Genomic DNA, 20,938 nt, shown 5'->3' on the forward strand with positions numbered 1-20,938 from the left:
CCATTATCATCACTCGACGCCCAAATTCTCCACCACAGGTGCTGAGAATACAATACACCATCATTGAAGTGTTATGTACTCTTTTCAAAGATCCTTTTGAGTCTGTTGCGATTGTGCACAATGTGGTTTATTCTGTAAAAGTCCAGTGGAAAATTGGGCTGTTTTTACCCTCTTCTTGGAGCGTCTTGACGTTTGCAACAGCTGCTATACTAACCCAACAGTGTCAATCTCTTATTGATTTTGTTCATTTATCCCTCCTAATCCTGCCAATCTGTATAACATTCAGAGTTAAAACACCAGGTTTAGCAGTTCTGTCTTGCATTCTTTACACACTGGCTTAGCGCCTTCTTTTCCAGGTCAAAGATCATTTAGCGTTGTCAACCCACCGTTGCAGTGTGACTGACAGGGCCACATGGGGAGATGTCTCCGATCCCCAGGGTATGAGGTTTAACAAAGCAGGCAGGCGTCCGTCCCTATCTCTGCGGGGACGCTAGATACATTGTGTGTCGATAAACATACTCTGTGTACATCTGACTGTGTATTTATGTGAGCATGTGAGTCTGTGTGTGTGTGTGCACTGTACTGCAGCCCAGATCTGGCAGTGCTCCAATGCTCAAAGCTAATGGAGTGCTAATGTCCCTGGTGTGCCCTTGTTTACCGAACAGCTAAATACAGAAGGGAGAGAAGAGAACCTTCGCCCACTTAAGCATGACACAGTTCGCAAATTAGAATCACCGTTCTCATAACACTTCCTGCATTTGCTCCCATTATGGCTCGGATCCATAAATAATCCTCACAGGCTGCGCCTCGCTGGTTGATCTTGACCTGCAGGTGTTCACCTGTTGATTAAATGAGAGCAACTGTTCCTTATGCTCAGGGCAGTTTGTACTGTTGTTATCAAACTACATGTGAAAGGAAGTATTAATGAATATCGGACGGATACTAGGTTGCACTTATGCTAAACTTATATAGCTTTTATATATTTTACTTGGTCTTTAAAAAAGTAGTACGCCAGTACTGTGCAGTGGTTAGCACTGTTAGCCTCACATGGTAAAGGTCCTGGGTTCAAATCCATCAACCAGCTGGGACCTTTCTGTGCTTGCATGGGGTTAAGTTAACTGGTGATTCTAAACTGGCTGTAGGTGTGACTGGTTGTCTGTGTCTTTGTGTTAACCCCGCACTAGAGGGCTGTATTCCACCTTTTGCCCTATGAAAGCTGGGATAGGCTCCTGGCCCCCGGCAACCCTGAATAAATGGAATAAGACGGATGGATGGACAAATGTGCCAATCTTTTGTTTGTATCCTTCATCGTTTTCAGTGACTGAAGCCAGAAACCTCATTCCCATGGACCCCAATGGCCTGTCTGATCCATATGTGAAGCTCAAGCTCGTACCAGATCCCAAAAATGAGACCAAGCAGAAGACCAAAACGATCCGCTCCAGCCTCAACCCCAAATGGAACGAGACGTTCACTTTGTGAGTACACTGGTCCATCTTCAGCCTCTGTCCCACTCTAGGCTGTAGTATGGCACAGAAATGTATTTAATGTTTAAAGTACTAGTATTAAAAACGACTCTGTAAGCAAATGTGTTATTTTTTATTAACCATAATGTGCCGTACAGCAAGCTGAGGAATACAGATAAAGACCGCAGACTATCAGTAGAAGTGTGGGACTGGGATCGGACCACGAGGAATGACTTCATGGGAGCCCTTTCCTTTGGCGTGTCAGAGCTCATGAAGGCTCCAGTCTGTGGATGGTAATGCTGACTTGTTGAATGCCCAGTTACTGTTGATCTGTATTTATTGTTTAGAATGACAGAGTATTGATTGATGTAACAAAAGATAATGAAATATTAATAACTTTTATGTTACTGTTTGTATTTACACTGTTAATCGTAAGTAGTTGTTCATCAAACAACAACAAAAATATCAGTAGTTTAAGCTGTCATCAGTTGCTCCTTGGTACCCAGTAAATGCTTTATATCACAGCTTTCATCCAGGTTTTAACAAACACAACATCCACTGATGTAAACAGAATGCTTGGATAAGCTTGACATTTCTTTATTACCTTTAATCGATAATTGTTGAGACTGTTGGTTTATTGCCAGCTATATCCAGGCCAAGTAGATCAAGCTCACTGAAAGAGTAGAAAGGTAACAGAAGGAGGGGAAGGCAGATAAAAGAAATTGCCTGTTTTTTTAATCTCACAACATTTCTGTCCGTGTTTCTCTTTACGACCGTCTTCTTTGTCTTTGTTTCTTCCCCTCACTTCCTGTCATGTCATGTCTCTCCTCTCAGGTATAAGTTATTGTGCCAGGAGGAGGGGGAGTACTATAATGTTCCCATCTCAGAGGAGGATGATGGTAATGAGGAACTGAGGCAGAAATTTGAGGTGAGGATTGTACTAACGTAATCAAAGCTGCGCGATCTTTTCTTTTGCAGTATCTTCGAACTGCATGGCACAAAGACAGAAACTTTTATTACACGCTCCAGACTGAGGTGGATCGATCAGATCCTGCCACCCTGTCCAGCAGAATTATCGAACTGTCACATGCTCTCCTGGACTGCAGATAACGGTGTGACAGCTGCAGCTTTCACAGAGCTCCTCGGCGTGCTCTCTTTGAATTCTCAGGCTTCACTTCTACTTTACATTTTTTTTCATGTTTGTGGATAATTGTTGTTATTTCATTCCAGACAGAACCAAAACTTCCATGATGAAGATTAATGCAGAAAGGCGGATCAGCTTTAGTAATATAGAGTGAATAAATAAGCAGGGGATCTTCTAGAACAGCAGTAGACTGCTGCTTACAAACAGGTGTTTATATTGTGCATTCTGACTATTCTCAGTAACACGTTAAAAGGATGAGGAAAATAATCAGCTCCTCCTACTTTGCAGTAATGTTTAAGCACACATTGTGTTAAAAAAAAGATATTATTTGATACAATTTCATGTTCTTCTTGTTCGAACCTGTGTGTGTCTGGCCTGTTTGGGGTGAATTATTTCACCTGGTATTCTTTGTCACAGTTTGCAATGAAAGCCCAGGTCTCTAGAAGATGTTTTTAAGGTTACTTTCCACGACCTTTCTGCTACACATAGTTGAGAATAAAGGGGGTGGATAGAATGAGAAAGAATAGAAAGCTGGGCTGGGAAAGGTCACGGCTGGGACTAACAGCCAATTTTTAGCTGACAGAAAAAAAACCTCACGCTCGTTAATCTGGATTCAATATGAGGCTCGATCATTGTCTGGAGTTTTATATATGTGTGCATATTTTTAAGTATATGGAAACACTTAGAAAAATGTTTCCATATTAAAATAAGCTTTGCCATAAAAATCACTTCCTGTTCAGCTTTTTGCAGCTTTACAAAACATGTTCATTACATTACAGGAGAAGCTGCCCTGTGTAATGACACAGTAACAGAAATACATTCTGAAATACATTCAGGCAATGAGAAAAAAAGTGATGATGATTAAAAAAGAGAGAGAAAAGAGGTGAAGAAAACAAATTTGGCCTGAAGTCAGAGAGGGTGACAGTGCAGTTGTGTTGCGTTTGTCTCGATAACAGGAACAAAGACCAGCAGCGAACATGTTCCTCACACTGCGTGACGCATCTTGGTCAAAAATGTGGTGATTTTTCTCTCATACAGAGAAGCTACAGTAGAGTACTGTGCAAATGTGCAGTGCATAAACGGAACAGGTATTTTCAAGAGTGTTCGAGTTTTTCACATCGTTTAAATTGCCTTTAAGAGAAGCCCAGTGCATCATATCTCTCTCGTGGAGCTCAGAAGTAATTGTCTGGCATCTGTAGATGTAATATTTCATCCACTTGACTTTAATGAATGTTTTTTTAGAGTTTTTTTATGGCCTGAGAACTCCTCTCCCTTCTCTCCCCTCTTCATAAACCCCTCTGTGGTTCTCTCCCTTTTTTCCCTTAGCTTCCTGCTCCCTCCTGTGTGCTTGGTGAGACTTACACTGTACAAATGCTTCTTGACCCTATGTCACAGTGTCATATTTAATGCAAGAGTTTCTCTCTTCCTTTCTCCACGTCTTGCCCCTGCTCTCAGGACTGCCAAATTAATTTTAATCTAAAGGTAGCCCTCTCCGCTCCTCCACCCTTCTCTCCTCTCCTTCTCCTCTTTTGTCTCGTCTTGCTGTGGTGACATGTTCCTCCACTTCTCCTCGTCTCTGATCATTTGTATGTGGTGCCGCGCTACTACAAATTGATCCAGTTTACTAACAATTTGTACATTTTGGCATGGGTAAAAAACATTCAGATCAAAAAATAATAATTTAATAATTGAATGAAATAAGCCCGATGGATATTTAGTAACTCCCCATTTTTGTGAAAGTACAGCTCTTCCTCGTTTTCACGGCTCGCATTTTCTCAGAGTTTGACAAAGGATTGTTAGTAAATCCTGATTTACTGCTTACAGTTCATAGCTATACATTTGTCTGCATGTGTGTCTTTGTGTTGTGCACCCGTCTTGTCTGTGTACGCTTCATGTTGTGTGCTTATGTCGATGTCAACTGAAGTATAACCCGTAGCTAGTTACTTTTCTCATCTCACAGCTGAACATGTGTCTGTAAATGTCTGCTTCTTGAACCTGCAAACACCTCAGTGTAAACTTAGATAGACTTCAGTCTAAGGCATAACTACATGGATGGAAATATTGCATATTTGATATACTGTATGAATAGAGAAATAAACCAGATGCAAACACTAGATGTCAGCATTGAACTGAGTACATGGCCAGTAATTGTTCCTGCTCTTGTATGTGTGTCTGTGTGTGTGTATAAGCACTTATCCCTCTCACCTTAACGTGTTTTTAGTCTCCATGGTTAAATCTAGAAGCTGTTTTTAAAACATAATTCATGAAGTCACCTCTGGGGTGCCTGTTTATCAGAAATATAATAGAGATCAGGTCATTTTTTTGACTTTTCTCGCTGGTTTCTTTCTGTGAAGCTGCAATTTTGAACTTGTACATGTCTGTAAACTCTAACTGGAACCGGCCCGTGGACTAAGTTTGCTGATCGAAAGGCTCGACCACATGATTTAGTGTCATATTATGAATGCTGTATCTTCATTCATATTCTCTGTGTTTGTCTGCGTGTACGAGCCTCACTATTGGCCCTCAACTACCTGTCTATACAAGTCAGCTGTTGTGGTGTGCGCCTGTACACAAGTGTACTAAGTGAGTTAGAACTTTTGGCTCCCTTTTCCCTGTGGTTGCAGGACCAAGCAGTTGTGGAAGACTCTGATCAGGTGCGTCTAAAAGGAAGGAAGTAAGGCTGCTGCTTGCTTGGCTCAGCCAGGCTTGTTTCTGTGGCTAAAGCTTACGGGTGTGCTGTGATCTGGTGCGGTCTGCTCAGCTTTGTGTTTTTCTTACTGCTCTCCTAGTTTAAGAGCAGACAACTGTAGCTTTCATTAACCAAACTACAGCTGCTCAGCACTGGTTGCTAGAAAGCATTTTAATATTCAGTGAATTTTACTTGAATGTTATAGAGATAAGTGGGTGAATTTATCATATAGGTATCTATGGTGTGGGATAACACTGGGTTCTTCCTGTTTTCCTGTTTTTTAAGAGGAACGATATTGTAATGGCCTGGAAACCTGTCAGCCCCACACAAGTTGGTCTTCCTGTTTCATGTATATAGTATGTATATAGTATATTCTTATGCTACACTGGGAAAAATAAAAGATTTATCTCCTGTAGCAGAAAAAAAACAAACTTCTTTGTGCAGCATGAAGATTTAGGTAACAACTAGGATGTTGGGGAGAGCATGATTTTGCCTTGGCTAAGAGTGAATATGAAGCTGGTGTGAGGTATGTTTTGTGTAGATCTGCCTAGAGAAAGATATGAAGCAGGACGCTTCGTCAGATTGTTTTTAGTGTTCAGACTGCCACAGTAGTGTATTTTTCAGCATAGTGCACTGTAGTGTCTTGAAGCATTTGCACTGCTGAAAGATTGAGCATGACTTGGCATGAAGAGGTGCAAAGACGAGAATGTTTTTGTATTTTTACAGGTCAAAATTAGAGATATTTTTGTACACTGGACATGCATGTGAATGGTGAAGCCACGTGGTGGCATCCTTTCCTTCGGTGCAACAGCAGCCACGTAGAAATCGAGCGTTTTAAGGTCTGATTTCAATGTAGTGATTTTAAATGCTGTTTTTTTAGGTTTTACTTTGATCACTGATCTTAATGATTTAATACTTAAAATAAAATTTCTCTGCCTAGCTTTGTGGATGCTATGTCTGGTTAAAATATGTTACAGTACTGTGTAAAAAGCTTAAGTCACCCTTCATTTCTATATATTTTGCAAGAAAAATGGGAAATAGATGCAGGGGTTTATTGAAACATGGATAATACATGAATATAAAAGGCAACACAGAGTCAGTTTTTGCTATGACTACCTTTATGCTTCAACACAGCCTGAACACTCTTGTGCAAACTTTTGTTTATGTAATTTCTTTAAGTCGTCTTCAGGAATAGTTCTCCAGGCTTCTCGAAGGACATTCAAAGCTCTTCTTTGGATGTTGGATGTTCTTTTGTTTTGCTATCTGACAAGATGATCCCACACTGCTGCAGTAGTGCTGAGGTCTGGGCTCTGGGGAGACTAATCCATAACTAGTAGTATACCATGATTGTATGCATTTCTATCCAGGTTTTTCTTTTACTGCTTTGGCAGTGTGTTTGGGATCATTGCTTTATTAAAAAATGAAGCTGTTGCCAGATGGTGAGTCAAACTCTAACAGTACTTTCTGCATTCGTAATTCCATCAGTTTTAACAAGACCGTCCTCCAACCATCTTCCTATTTCCCAACCATAAGAATGACTTCTCTTCCAAAGAACTTTAAAAACTTTGAAAGACCCTCAGAAAACCTGAAGAACTATTGCCCAAGACCACTTTAAAAAACTTACAAGAAAATGAAGGCTCCTCTGAAGCAAAAGGAAAACGAACATGAGGGATACCTTGAGACTTTTGCACACTACTGTAAATGAAACGATAGAAAATGATCATTGTTAATAACAGCACTGTCATGCATTAGCTTTGCTATTGAATTTAATCAATGATGTTTATGATTAACCGATTCTCACAGCAAAAGCAGATGTGACATACAATGCTTGCATGATTTTTTTGGTCTTTGTTTTTTTTTTTCAAATCCAACATTTCAGCTTTCTCGCTTTATGCTGACAACAACCACCAGCACTGTGTTTTACTTTATTCAAATGATAGCAATTTGTTAATATAGCTAGAGTAATTTATTGGACAGTAATTGGACAAGAAGACAACTGCAAATCTCAATCGGGTTTATCGAGTCATTTTGTATTATATGAGCTCCAAAAAGGCACATCAGTCTTGTTTCATCTCATTAATCTTGATTTGTGCCTGTCAGTCAGTGTATTCTGGCAGATAGTGAGTTAATGGCAAGTATAAGTTATACAGCATGTAAACAGAAAAATCAATTAAGGATATTTTGTGTTATTTTAGTAAATGAATTGAATATTCATCTGTATGAAAATGGTTTTAGTGGTTGTAGACATACATTTAAAAATTGGCAAAAATGTTTGAATTTGTTGTCTTTATCCACGATAAAGAAGCTTGAATATGTTCTGCCTTTTTTTATTGGCTTAAAAACAAGTTGCATTTTTTAAGGTTAACATTTTAGGTGTCCACGATCATTGCCTTTTCTGATTTGCACATTGCAGCCGCTTTATGTTATATGCTTTTCTTTTAACCATTTAACCCTCAGACACTTTATTTTTTCTACTCCGAGTGTAGAAAGCCAAACTTGGCCCCACTAAGAAGGTGATCACTGAGACTGATGACAGCCACTCCAGCCAGCTCCCATCAAACAGCCTGAACCAGGTCAAACTCAGCGACTTCAATTTCCTAGCTGTGTTGGGGAAGGGAAGCTTTGGCAAGGTGCGCGATATACAAAGTTGGAGGAACAAAGTGCAATGTACTCTACATGGAAATGATTTTTACCTGGCCACCTTCTGTCTCTGCAAAGGTGATGCTAGCAGAGATGAAGACCACTGAAGAGCTGTATGCTATAAAGATTCTGAAGAAGGATGTGGTAATCCAGGATGATGATGTTGAATGTACCATGGTGGAGAAGAGAGTCCTGGCCCAGCAGGACAAACCGCCCTTCCTCACATACCTCCACTCGTGCTTCCAGACAGTGGTAGGTAAAAGGCTTCTGGATGTACCAGGATAACTCACTCGAGGTCAAGTCAGGTCAAATTAATTCAGCAAGCAGCTTTTAGCTAAACAGCTTAGTCATAAAGTGCTGGAGAAGGCAGCAAAGGACGTTTATGACAAGTCCAATTAAAAAAACAGAGAAAGGGGAACAAAGTAACCCCAATTAGAAGGTGAGCTCTCTCTCCCTCTCTGTATAAATAAGCAAAAGGCTTTGTTACAAAGGGTACCAAAGTTATCTTTGATACCCTTAATATCTCTTTTTTGTACTTAGTAAAAGTAATAATCTAAAGAAATTATAAAATATTTTCATTAAGTAGCGTTGTGAACTTGCATAAACTCTGCAAATCTATTATAGTCCATATGCAAAAGAAGTCGATGGCTTCCTTAATCTGAATGTCTCTTTGTTAAATCTGTAAACTGCAAATGAACGTCTACCAGCATTCAGATTTCTGAGAGAGGCCAGGCTAAACTATAGCAGCTGATTAGAGCTGAAGAACTGGCAGGCAAGGCAGAGGAAATAGGAAGAGACACAGCTTGGCATCACTCATAGCATATTCATGAATACACACACACACACACACACCTACTCACATATGCACTCATGCACACACACTCGCACACCCATTCTCGTACAGAGAATAACAAAAACACACTTACTCCTACACTTTTGTGACCTCTTTGTCTAGTTTCACATTTGCTGTGCAGACCTTTTCCTGCGATGCCCGTACTCCAACATTTTCTTTATGTGAATGTTTTAAATTTGTGAAATAGTCCAAATGTTTTAAATATGTCCATTTTACTGAAACTGATCAGTGTTTGTTTTTTAAGCAGAAAATCTTTACACTTAGATAATGTTTCATTTGATTTTACCGTTTCCCTAAAATACATTCAGGTTAATAAAAATAAAAATAAAAATAGTGACACCAATCGTGAAATGGTCTGATTGAGTTTTCTGTTTATGTTCTGCTAAGACAGCACGCTATCAACATCGGTTCCACTGAAGTCAAACCCTTTACTGAGTGAAAACAAGGAGGCATTTTATATTAGAGGCGCAGAGAGGTCGAGAAGCTATAATGTGCATTTTGCTGAAGGCGCTGTCATTGCAGTGCAGTGAGGGTCACAGCACACACAGTTCAGGGTAAAGCCTGCTTTGCCAAGAGTGGTGACATTTGGTGTCAGACCTGGTGGAAGGTTCAGCTGCGCTGTCACCATGGGTCTGTTGTTATTGTTTTGTTCGTAAGAGACCATCAAACACATGTGGACTGGGGTCAGGCCAAACTTGTCACGGGCAGTAAGGGACCAGCAGTAGAACACAAAGAGAATATTTCCTGACAGATGTCTGTGTTGAGTGTTTTCATTTTCCATGAAGCGCTTTGTCGTGGGCTATTTGGGTCACCTTGTCATGGAAAGAGTAGCAGGAAAGATGGAACAACTTAGACAGCGGGGGTGGGCAAGACGTCAAGACTGTATTTCTCTGATTTGAGGTTTACCATGAATAGAAATGTAAACATATTTTGAAATTCTACAGTTTTTCACGTAGAACTTATTATTATTTTTTCTTGATTTCTCACATACCCCTAACTCTTCTTTCACCTTTTTCCTCTCTGCATGACCACAGGACCGCCTGTACTTTGTCATGGAGTATGTGAATGGTGGAGACCTTATGTACCATATCCAGCAAGTGGGCAAGTTCAAGGAACCTCAGGCAGTGTAAGATTCGGCTGTAAAATGAATCTGTGGTTACAATCAAAATTATATTTGAATATTTACATTTAGCTTTAGAAAGGTATCATTTTAGGTTTTATTCCCTTTTGTATTATGATCACACTAGTGTCTAATAACAGTAAAGCATTAGCTGCAACAATAATATAGACATGCTTTATTGGAACTGTTTGTTCTGAGGTTGAAGGTTCGGTTTTAAGCTGTTGTAAATCTGTAAATGTTGTCATTGCAGGTTCTATGCAGCAGAGATCGCTGTTGGTCTCTTCTTCCTGCACAGTAAAGGAGTCATTTACAGGTGAGTATTAAAAGGTTTACACGGTATACATACCAAGGTTGCTTTTAAACTAGTAACAGAAAAATCCTTTGTAATGTAGTAAATGTCTTTTATAACCCTGTCATAAAAGACAACCACTAATGGAGTCAGCATCTGAAGGTATGTTTTGAATGCTTCCTCAGGGATCTGAAGTTGGACAACGTGATGCTGGACTCTGAGGGACACATTAAGATTGCTGACTTTGGCATGTGTAAAGAGAATATGACAGAAGGAGTCAGCACGAGGACCTTCTGTGGCACTCCAGACTACATAGCTCCAGAAGTGAGTAGAGCTGAAGATGTAAAGCGTGTACTTGTGTGCGCGTGTGCTTTTTCTGTTGCATGCATTCATTTCTGTCACTGTCTGGTCTGAGCCTGTGTCACCCTTGTGCTCCAGATTAAGGTCACTGCCTCAGGACAAGATAGGCCCACACACACATGCACACACACACAAAGGCATATACACGAGCTCTCCCTGATGACGTAAGTGTCCCAGTCAGACCGACACCCAGCGTGTCCGCTGGCGAGTCCAAACTGAACCCGAAACATACAGGCAGGGGTTTTTCTTGTGAGCAAGCATTTCTTGGATTTCTTTTAATCGAAAGCCAAATTTATTTAAAGTGACAGTTTGACCTTACCATTTGTCATCACAGTTGTGGTCGTCATACCAGGATACCTCAATATTTTAATTCTCTTTGATTTGTAAGCCGCATTGGTTACGTTTATATTTACAAGTTTCACATTTAATGTCTTCATCTAAGATAGACTAGGCAGGAGTAACAGCAAGGTCGGGCGATATGTTAAATCTCCTATAGATAACTTCTGATTACTGATAAAACACATATACATATTAGGGGTGCAACGATACACAAAATTCATGGTTCGGTTCGGTTCGATACTTTGGTGTCACGGTTCGATATTTTTTCGATACAAAAAAATGTTCATGCCTTTTTAATTTGTCATTTATTAAAATTATAAATATATATTTTAACTCAAAAGTACAGTTTTTAAATTTAATGTTGCTGAAACAACAAAATAATGAAAAAAATAAATCTATCTGATCGAGAAATCACTTATCTTTGGAAAAGAGAGTTTATGGATGATGTCGGCGTAGATGTGCAGTCATATTCGTTGTGTTCCCACTAGTGCTGTAAGCGTTAATCTCGTTAAAATGACGTTAACGCCATAACGCGGCAAATCTCCGTTAACAAGTTACGGCGGATCGCCCCGTGCGTGGGGCTGGACGGCGTCAACGCGTTAACAAGCTAACTGCGCTAATGCACTAGTTCCCACCAATTGAGCATTGCGTGGCACATCCGACATACTGTTTTACTTTTGTCCATGACGCGCTTACCATCAGGGTCATGCTTCACATGAAAACCAAAATAGTTCCAAACGCCAGATCTGAATGAGGGTGGGGGAAGTTCAATTTCGGGTAGCGTTGAGGTAGTTGCCATGTTGCAACGAGCTTAACTTATGTCTTGCTAGCTTGGATCTGCGCTCGACAGTGCAGCCTAGGCGGAGTAGTCGAACGCAGATCCACTGAGCGCTCAACACAGACAGCATCGTCAGAAGAAAAGTTGATAAAATAAATAAACAATTTTGTATTGTTCGATACATATGCGTACCGAACCGAAAGCACTGTATTGAACGGTTCAATATCGATACGAGTATTGTTGCACCCCTAATACATATGTGTGTGTGCAGTGCTCCTTTGTGTACTCCTTAGTCCCGATACAAACCTGCTTATATTTGTCTCAAACTGAACACAACTGGAAGCTGAAATAAACAAACTGTTTGGGATAAAATATGTAATGAGATGAACAGTAAGCATAGCCTGTAAGGTGTGAGTGTTTCCATGAAAAACTAGAAGTGCGTGCCTTGCACGCGCTCTCGAATACCTTGTTACCTTAAAAAATTGTCAGACACAAGAATGGAAACTTCCACACTGGTACCTCAAGAACACAGAATTGGAAAGAAATGGTATTGTTTAAATATATAAAAAGGAACCTGGCAGCAGGTTCTGTGGTTAACAAGTGAAACTCTCAATAAAACATACTAGTAGACTCTATGAGCCTATATATGCATCCAGTTACCCAGCAGTGCACTCACACACACTGCGAATGTTGTTAGATTCTTATTTTAAGTGTTTCCTTTTCTGTTGTTTCTGACAGCTCTTTCACTTTGCAGCTCATCAGCTGTTTAGCAGTTAGACTGGATCTTACCTCAGGATTGGTTGTTGGGCCTACTTGCTGCTTCTATTCAGGTCCTAATTATTGGCTCCGACCAAACTTAAAAAGGAAATGATCTCTCCTTCTTGGAAGCCTATACAGCACAGGTGTCGAACTCCAGGCCTCGAGGGCCGGTGTCCTGCAGGTTTTAGATGTGTCCTTGATCCAACGCAGCTGATTTAAATGGCTAAATTACCTCCTCAACATGTCTTAAAGTTCTCCAGAGGCCTGGTAATGAACTAATCATTTGATTCAGGTGTGTTGAAACAGGGTGAAATATAAAACCTGCAGGACACTGGCCCTCGAGGGTGTCAGACCTGGTGGAAGGTTCAGCTGCGCTGTCACCATGGGTCTGTTGTTATTGTTTAAGAAGAGACCAAAACAATAACATTGATGTTTGTTATTATTAACAAACATCAAAAATGACAGCAAACGGGTGCATTAGTCATTTATTAATTAATGCTGAATTTAATCATTCTTAAATATGTATTTACATTTTTTATTAATAATTGCTGTCACTGTAGTTTTTGCAAGTAATGCAAGTAAGCCCATTTTTGCCATAAAAAGAATAATTCCTCTGATTCATTTAATGCAACCAGTGCAAATTGTAGAAGTTCATACGCACTAAGTTTTTCCAATTCTCTGACCATTATCAGTTAGCTGGCTTCTATTTAATGATGGGCTGGATTATTGATTCTCTCTAAAAAGCCTCTCTGATAGACTGAGAGGTTAATTCCACCCACGATGCCAGGCTGAACACGCTGTGATCGTTCGAGTCAGACTGACACTAATGCACCAGCCAGGGATGACACAGTATGGGGCCGGAGTAGCTACTGTTTCCATAGCACCGCACGCAGTACACATATTTTATGCCAAACACATTTTTTTTGTATTACACTCACATGACTATCACACAGTCATGTTGATGACAGTCACACATGATGTGTTCACAGGTTAAATAGGGCATCCACACATAGTTATGCATCTGTATGCATATATTGTTTTTATTAAGCTTAAGAAACCCAACCATTTGAGTCTTAATAGTCTTAACAGTTAAACATTTGTACTGTGTATCCACCCACTCCAAAGCACTGTAGCTAGCTGGAGAGTGACCTTAAAGAGACTTAGATTCACACTGGTGACATTTACAAGGTAAAGTGAGACGAGGTGTTCCTTAAAGTGTTTCTGATAGAAGAATCCACTACAAATAAATGCACTGGCCTTTCTGTGTTCCTGCATTCCTACAGAATCTGCTTCTACCGGACCTAAAGTAACTCCCACGGGGCATTCTGTTCATTTGTTGGCCCCCAAAAGCTGTTCAAAGATTTGTCTAATGAGTTTTGTAGTGATTTTTGATGTCAGGCTTTTCAGTGGGTGGGGTGCGACTGATCTGTTTGGAACGAAGTCAGTGAAGTCTTTTATTTTGAAAAAGGAAAAAAACCAATGCACACACAATAGAGAAGAAAAAGAGAGGATGTCAAATGTGGACATGACACCGGTTGAGAAAACACCTGTTGGTCATTTCAGATGAAGGATGCCGAGACAATTAGATTCAATTGTTTCATTTATCAGAGTTCATCAAGTTTTATCAAATTTTATTACCATTTTAGAGAAAATGATTGAGCTGACAGGGATCGCAGCTCTAACTGAAGAAGGAATGGACTGCAGTGCAGCCTGGTGCATCTGGATTTAGGTGTGGAAACTCCTCGTTCTATTCAATGTCGTGCCAGGTTGGCCATTGGTTGGCCATTATGCCGATATGTTAAATAGTGACGTAGTGAGTAATGGAACAAAAGTCAGGGCTCCGTTTCAGCATCAGTGTTTTCTTTTGGTGTGGCCTTGATAAAAAAAAATAGCATAATATGGGAATTATAAAGGTCTATTTATTAATGATATGGACGCCTCTCTTGTCTGACACGTTTTATATGGGTTACACTGGGAATTCTTGACAGATGATTCCCAAAGGGGAGTCCCTCATAGTGATTATGTCAGCTATCCATACAACATTACATATTGTGACTGTATAACTTTGTTGCTGTGTTAGTGCAGTTTTGTATATGCGTGAGACAACTGTGAGGTGAGAAGTGTTTTCACACTTTCTCACACACAGGAGCTCAAATACAATCCACCAGTCAGGAAGTTTATTTCTTCGTGGAAGTGGGTCCCTGGTTAACAGTACACAGGTGACAGGATGCCGTACTTTTACTGCTATCCTGGAACTTGCCAAGACACACACACACACTCATATGTTCAGGCACACATTTATTGCTGGCTCTGTTTACTCTGACCTATATAGGCAGTCACCGGTCGCTCCCGTCTGGCAGGAATGCTCACACTGATGTGACTTTACACCTCAGTGACTTTGACACAGAGAAGAAGAGATAGCAAGGAAGAGAGGGGAAGGATCAAACAGACAAAACACACTGTTACTTGACATAAAAGGAAAAAATCAAAAAAACATTGACTTCATAATGGGTCCATTTCAGGAGAGTATTTGAGGCTACTGAGTTGCCTGACACAGGCTGTTTTCCTGTGTGCCCCAGTCGTCCCCCAGTGTGGTGTGGCATCAGGAGGAAAAGGGTGTCTACTTTCTGCTGACTCGTTTCTGGAGTGCAAAGCAGTTGGTGTCAGAATGTTTTATTATAAATTGAGTCATTAAAGAAGACCCAGTTTTCAGTCTCGGAGGTGATATTCTGTTGTAATGTGTCAGTATGTGACATTTCAACAAAGGCAGGGAGAATTTAATGTAAGATACATTATTCATTTAATACAAACCATACATATGAACAAAAATGGAGTGTTTAAGACTTATATTTTCTGTATTTTCATGAAGTAAATACATTTATTTACAAAAACTCTTTGTCAGATTGTAACAGGCACATACAGTTAAGTTCTGTGTATAAAAATGGCTGTAATTCAGTTAATGCAGTCTTTGTTAAACCCCTTGAATCAAAGTTGAAAAACTGCACATCACATCACAACTTGTTTGATTTAAAATCCAGTGTAGGGGGTCCACAAAGGCAACATGACACAAATTGTGCCTTTGTCCAAGTATTTACAGACCTAACTGTAGCTTTGAAAAGTTTGTTGCTTAGATATTTTTGTGGCTGTTCTTCAAGAAGTTGGATGATTGAAATAGCAGCCCTGACTCATGATAGAGGCGTCATCTGGCCACATGCTTTAGCATCTCTAATTCCAATTTAAACCCTCGGCCAATTACCGAACACCCCAAAGCAGTGTTTTTCAGAAAAAGAGCTATTAGTAGTTTCACACAATCATTTCATCCATGGTTGGAAAAGTGAGTGAGAAGTGAGAAAAAAGTCAGGGGGGGAAGAAGAAGGTGAAAAAGAGAAACTGAGAAAGACGCAGCAGATGAGACAAACACAGCGAGCATGAATATGTGAGGATGCTGCAGACAAGGTGGCAGCCTGAAAACGTCCAGACAGCAGTTTAGATCTGTCATTTTATTTATTTTAACTGCAATAAAATGTTATAGGAATTGTAGATTATCTTCTAGGTTTAGCATTAGGAGTAAAAAATTTTCTCGCGCAACTGTTTTCTACATTATACTGCATATACACTACACTACATTGCAATTTTTCAATAGGGTTGCTCTTAATTACATCATAATCCTACAATTTATTCATATCCTCCTGGCACAGAGTTAAAGCAGGTGAAAGAGGCCAGACACTTTATAGATATATGTTGTTTTTGCTGGGTTTTGACTCCTTTTTCCCTTCAGAAACGCCTTCGTGAGACATTAATCTGACATTTTGGTTCATGTAGACGTGACAGCATCACACAGTTGCTGCAGATTTATTGGCTGCACATCCATGATGTGAATCTCTCCTATCGCCACATCTCAGAGGTGCTCTGTTGGAATAAGGGTTGGTGACTGTACAGTGTCAAACCAGTTTGAGATGATTTGAACTTTGTGACATTGTGCGTCACTCTGCTGTAAGCAGCCATCAGCAAATGATTACACTGTGGTCATAAAGAGACGGACATGGTCAACAATGATACTCAGGTAGGCTGTGGCGTTTAAACGATGCTAAATTATCGGGATCAGGATGTATTATAGGGATACCAAAGAATTCACATATTCACGGTTTTCATATAACTTTCTCACGTCCCTCTACAGTCATGTAATTTCAATACTAAATTTAGATCACAATTCATTGTGATCACGTGAAAGGTGCTGTTTATATTGCACCGTAGGATGCTCATGTAAACCCCAAGGCTGCTCATTAATATCCTCAGTGAATGAAACCATCCACAGCACAGGCACATACAGTACCAAGAAATGCTTTCAAAAACAGACCACTAAAGCAAGGTCTGATGTGCGCTGATCTGCTCCACAGCGCACACATCCCTCAGAGGGATACAGCAGCAACGGCACAGCAAATATTCATGTAGCACCCTGTAACAGTGTTGGTCGTGAGGGTGGTACTGTGCATTGTACTGCACGTCTGTGCATGAAGAGCAAGGGTTATAGGGGCATAGGTTGGTACTTGTGTGCATTTGCATGTGTGTGTCTGTCATGAGCAGAGTAGCCTTGAATAGCTAGCAGTCTGATCCAGAACTGTCATGTAGCATTAGGACTAATGGGAGAGCGATGTCTGCAGCAATGCCCGTGCACAAGCGCACATACACATGCAAAATATACTCATAAACACAGGCTCTTCAGGTCACGAGCAGAGGTGCATAAATGAATACACATATGCTGACAAATTATAAAACCTAAACACTTAACGTGTTTAAGCGTCTAAAAGAAAGAACAAAATATTTTTTTCTCCTGCCCTCTTTCACTCATGATCAGTGAATCAGCTCTCCCAGCTGCAGGGTTTGGGACAACAAGCAAAATATAAAGCAGGAAGAGAGCACAGACTCTCCATCACTGGCTGCCTGGCAGAATGAGAGAAAACTTAATGCAGGTGTCAGGTTTTTTTTAAACACTAAGGTAGACGAGCACACAGATTAGGTGGAAATCTGAAGATCTAAACTTAGCGCGGTGGTTCGGAGTCACAGCGGCTACCAAGGTCACGGTGCCTGAAACTGTGTCTGTCCGCCGGTGTTGTTGCAGACGGGCGATGGGTGGCAAGGGCAGAAAGTCACAGCAGCACCACATTAGTGCAGCTCTCTGCAGATGGCCTGAAACTGATCTGAACAGTCTCTTACTGAATTTTATTTTTTTTCCTCGTTTTCTCCTTCTGCTTGTCTTAATCTCACCGAATCTCAACCTTCTCCCTGACTCCTCTGCCGTCTTGCGACTTTTACCATCTCTTTCTCCAATTTCAACGTCGTAATGATTGCTAATAAAATAAATCATGTTTTATAGTGTTTTAATCACATGAGACACAGCAACAGTTTTTCCCTTTTTAGATTATGGGTATCTACATATTTGATTTTATAACTAATGAGCACAAAACATCCCATATCTAATTGTACGTATGCCATCTGGATCTCTTTTTTTAATCGATCCCTCCCCTTTTTCTCCCCCCCTCCTTCTGTCTCTCTTCCTCTCTGTTTTCATTCCAATGATACAAGCCGACATGAGGCTGCAGATCTCCTTGCTACATTGACCTGATGTGTCTTCCTTCTTTCCACGCTTAAACTGCTTATTGCACACAACTATACAAGGGAGTCTGGGAGGTCAAATCTCAGTGACACAGTGGAACAAATGTGCCTCGTCACAATAGGTCCTTCGGTGATGTGCTGGCTGGCATTAACCTAGTTTACTATGTTAGCTAAAACTGCTCCCTTTTAGTAAATGGGTAGAATTTTATAATTGAGATTTGATGAGAAAACAAAAATGAGTTTTGGGGTTTTTTTGGTAAATGTTCATAGAGCTTCTGTTTACAAGGATAAGGACTGATTCCTTTTTCATGCATATTGAATGACTTCAGCAGTGGAAGTGCAAACCTTAAGTGAAAACAGAGTGAATTTGTTGGCAGTTGTTGGGTTAGAACGAAGGTCGGGATGTTTCCTGCAGGGAGAAGGATTTGAACAGACAGGCTCAGGGATTTCACCAGGAGGTTTCCTCTTACTGTGGAGTCTTTGACCCTCGAGCTCATTAAAACGCTGAAGCATGATCAGGGAAATGGTCTTTTCCCTACTGCACCTTCCTGCCCTCTCACCATAGCACAAAAGAAAGCCAAGGATTAGAGCTTAGCGGTTTTCACCTTCTCATAGCACCGTGCTTCATGCCTCCTTAAACATGCACATATTCATCATTTAAACATTACTCAGTTTGACATTGATTTTTGGGAGCGGGCAAACATTTCTAAACTATTTGATTGGAGGCATCCGTTCATTTAAAAACATAGTGCAGTATTTTTGGTTTCTTTGCCATATTTGAGTGGTTGTCAGCAAGTGTAGACAACATAGAACAAGATGTAATGGTGATATAGTGAAATTAGTCAAACCACCTAGTTTGGGAGGTAGCACCTTAGCAGTGACAAAGAAAGAGTGAGAAATGGCTCAGGAAGGTCAACAGTATGCATATTTTCTCAGATTCATCGAACACTGGAAATGGAAGAGGAGAGAAAACAAGAGGCCGAGTAGTATGTAGGCGGCATTACAACTGTGTTACATTAGCTAGTCATAACTATCACCATGGTTGGTGATGACCTTCTTATGTACAGTGAGAATGTGTTAAACAGTTGAAAGTGCAACATTGACAAAAGAAAAACATGATGTTAATGAAAGTAAAGAAAGTAGAGCCGCAACAGTAAATATATAACAACATAAACATCCTTCCTGTCGATGTAGAACCCTGGCTACCTTAAGTCGTTGTCTTCACTTCTTTCACTGCTGCAGCTGTTTAATCAACTTTATTTTTCATCAACGTTATTTTTCAACTCCTCTCATATGGCTTTCTTTGCCTTGAGGGCGGATTTAGCTCTATAATGAAATGCACCAAGACCAGTACATTTTCCTCGTGCTCATCTGCTGGCGTGATTCCCAGCAGCATTAAGTCCAGAGTCTAACACAGTCTTGTGATCAGATGGACAAAATACATTCAGGCCCGGAGGTCACTGGCTAATATTTCAATTTTAGCTCCTCTGCCTTTAAAGCCATCCTCCTTTCAAGCTCATTTTCTTCTGATTGGTCGCCTCTTGCAAACAGAGGGCTTGAATAGCAGCTGGTGGAGTTTCTTGTGCTCACAGCCAGAGTGCCTGAGGGATACCTGCCCTCTTTGACATCATACAGAGCCAAGAGTAGAAAAATGCCAGAAATCAAGCTTTTGTAACAGTTAAAGTCGACGCTTCTGGCTCATAGGGATTTGTTACATTGCAGAGCATCCTGTTCTGCAATGTAACCTTCAGATGACAGAAGTTAATATGTGTAGGCTATTGTATTTAGTGTATTAACTAGCATTTAAAAAATTATATTTAATGTTTTACCTTGATCAACAGCTTTCAGGGCCTTAACTTTGGGCTCTCTGTTTTTGTTAGACATCTAGAATCACGCTGGAATACAGTCTAAAAAACTAAAATGATTTAAATCAAATGTAATTTCTTTTTTTGTTGAATGTGTTAATTCTATTCATACACAGGGTTTGTATGTCGATGTCTGAATCTCCACTTATTTTCTCTCCTATTTTCTAATTGCACATATTCTCTTTCAACTGTGCCATCATTTCTGCCTGGGTATCAGTCTGAAATATGTATGAACATAAAAAAAATCCACAAACAAACAAACAATAAAAACGCATTCTTATTACCTTTCAATAGAAAAAATATTTTGCACATAAAGGATGCACAAAAATAAGCAAAAGGAATGTTGATTGGCAGTCTGCACTGCCTTCACCTCAGCATCAGTATGTCCGAACTTATTTCTGAGGTTTTGTAGTCTGACATTCGTTTGTTAGAAATGTGGGAATAAATACTGCATGACTTCAACCATGACTTCTGGCCAATATAAATCTCAAGGTAAGATGAGATGATCTCAGAGGAGAGGGAACCTTCTTTGCTCGTCATCAATAATTGAACTTGTTTGTTTTTACCATTTCTTTTCTTTTGATGTTGTTTCATTTGTTTGCTTTGGATCTCTATAACTTATTTTCAGTGTAGCCTCCAGTTCTGTTAAGTGTGAGTAGAATAAATAGGATTAGAGTAAACAAACAAACAAAAACAAAAAAAATAACCCAAAAGAAGTGAAATATATATTATATGGACAAACGCATTGGCCCACCTGCACATTACACACAAGAGCTGCTGTTTAAGAAACCATGAAGTGCCTGGTAAACAGTTTTTGTGCTGATGTTAATGCCAGAGGTGGTTTGGAACTTTGTAGGAACTGAGTCAGGAGAGCACCGCTGACTGTGCTGTACTTCAGCCTGGATAGAGTTGTTTCTCAACCCATATTCACCACTGGTCCACCATTTCATGTTATTTCTGACCTAATCAATGGCATTGATCTCTGATGTATGCTGTGAGGGAGTCCCGCTGACTTTCCAGAACACA

General features: G+C 40.2%; 1 protein-coding gene across 1 annotated transcript in view; it reads left to right on the forward strand.

Annotated features, from left to right (window-relative positions):
• The window catches only part of prkcaa (protein kinase C, alpha, a), a 130,242-nt gene that overhangs the window by 84,558 nt on the left and 24,746 nt on the right, over positions 1 to 20,938 (forward strand). The window contains exons 6-13 of the mRNA XM_031729013.2: positions 1,319 to 1,475; positions 1,622 to 1,756; positions 2,298 to 2,391; positions 7,783 to 7,926; positions 8,015 to 8,188; positions 9,824 to 9,915; positions 10,160 to 10,222; positions 10,384 to 10,522. Coding sequence (XP_031584873.1) covers positions 1,319 to 1,475; positions 1,622 to 1,756; positions 2,298 to 2,391; positions 7,783 to 7,926; positions 8,015 to 8,188; positions 9,824 to 9,915; positions 10,160 to 10,222; positions 10,384 to 10,522 — 998 coding nt within the window. The remainder of the gene's footprint in view (positions 1 to 1,318; positions 1,476 to 1,621; positions 1,757 to 2,297; positions 2,392 to 7,782; positions 7,927 to 8,014; positions 8,189 to 9,823; positions 9,916 to 10,159; positions 10,223 to 10,383; positions 10,523 to 20,938) is intronic.

The sequence above is a fragment of the Oreochromis aureus genome, linkage group 6 (assembly GCF_013358895.1).
Source record: "Oreochromis aureus strain Israel breed Guangdong linkage group 6, ZZ_aureus, whole genome shotgun sequence".
NCBI lineage: Eukaryota > Metazoa > Chordata > Actinopteri > Cichliformes > Cichlidae > Oreochromis > Oreochromis aureus.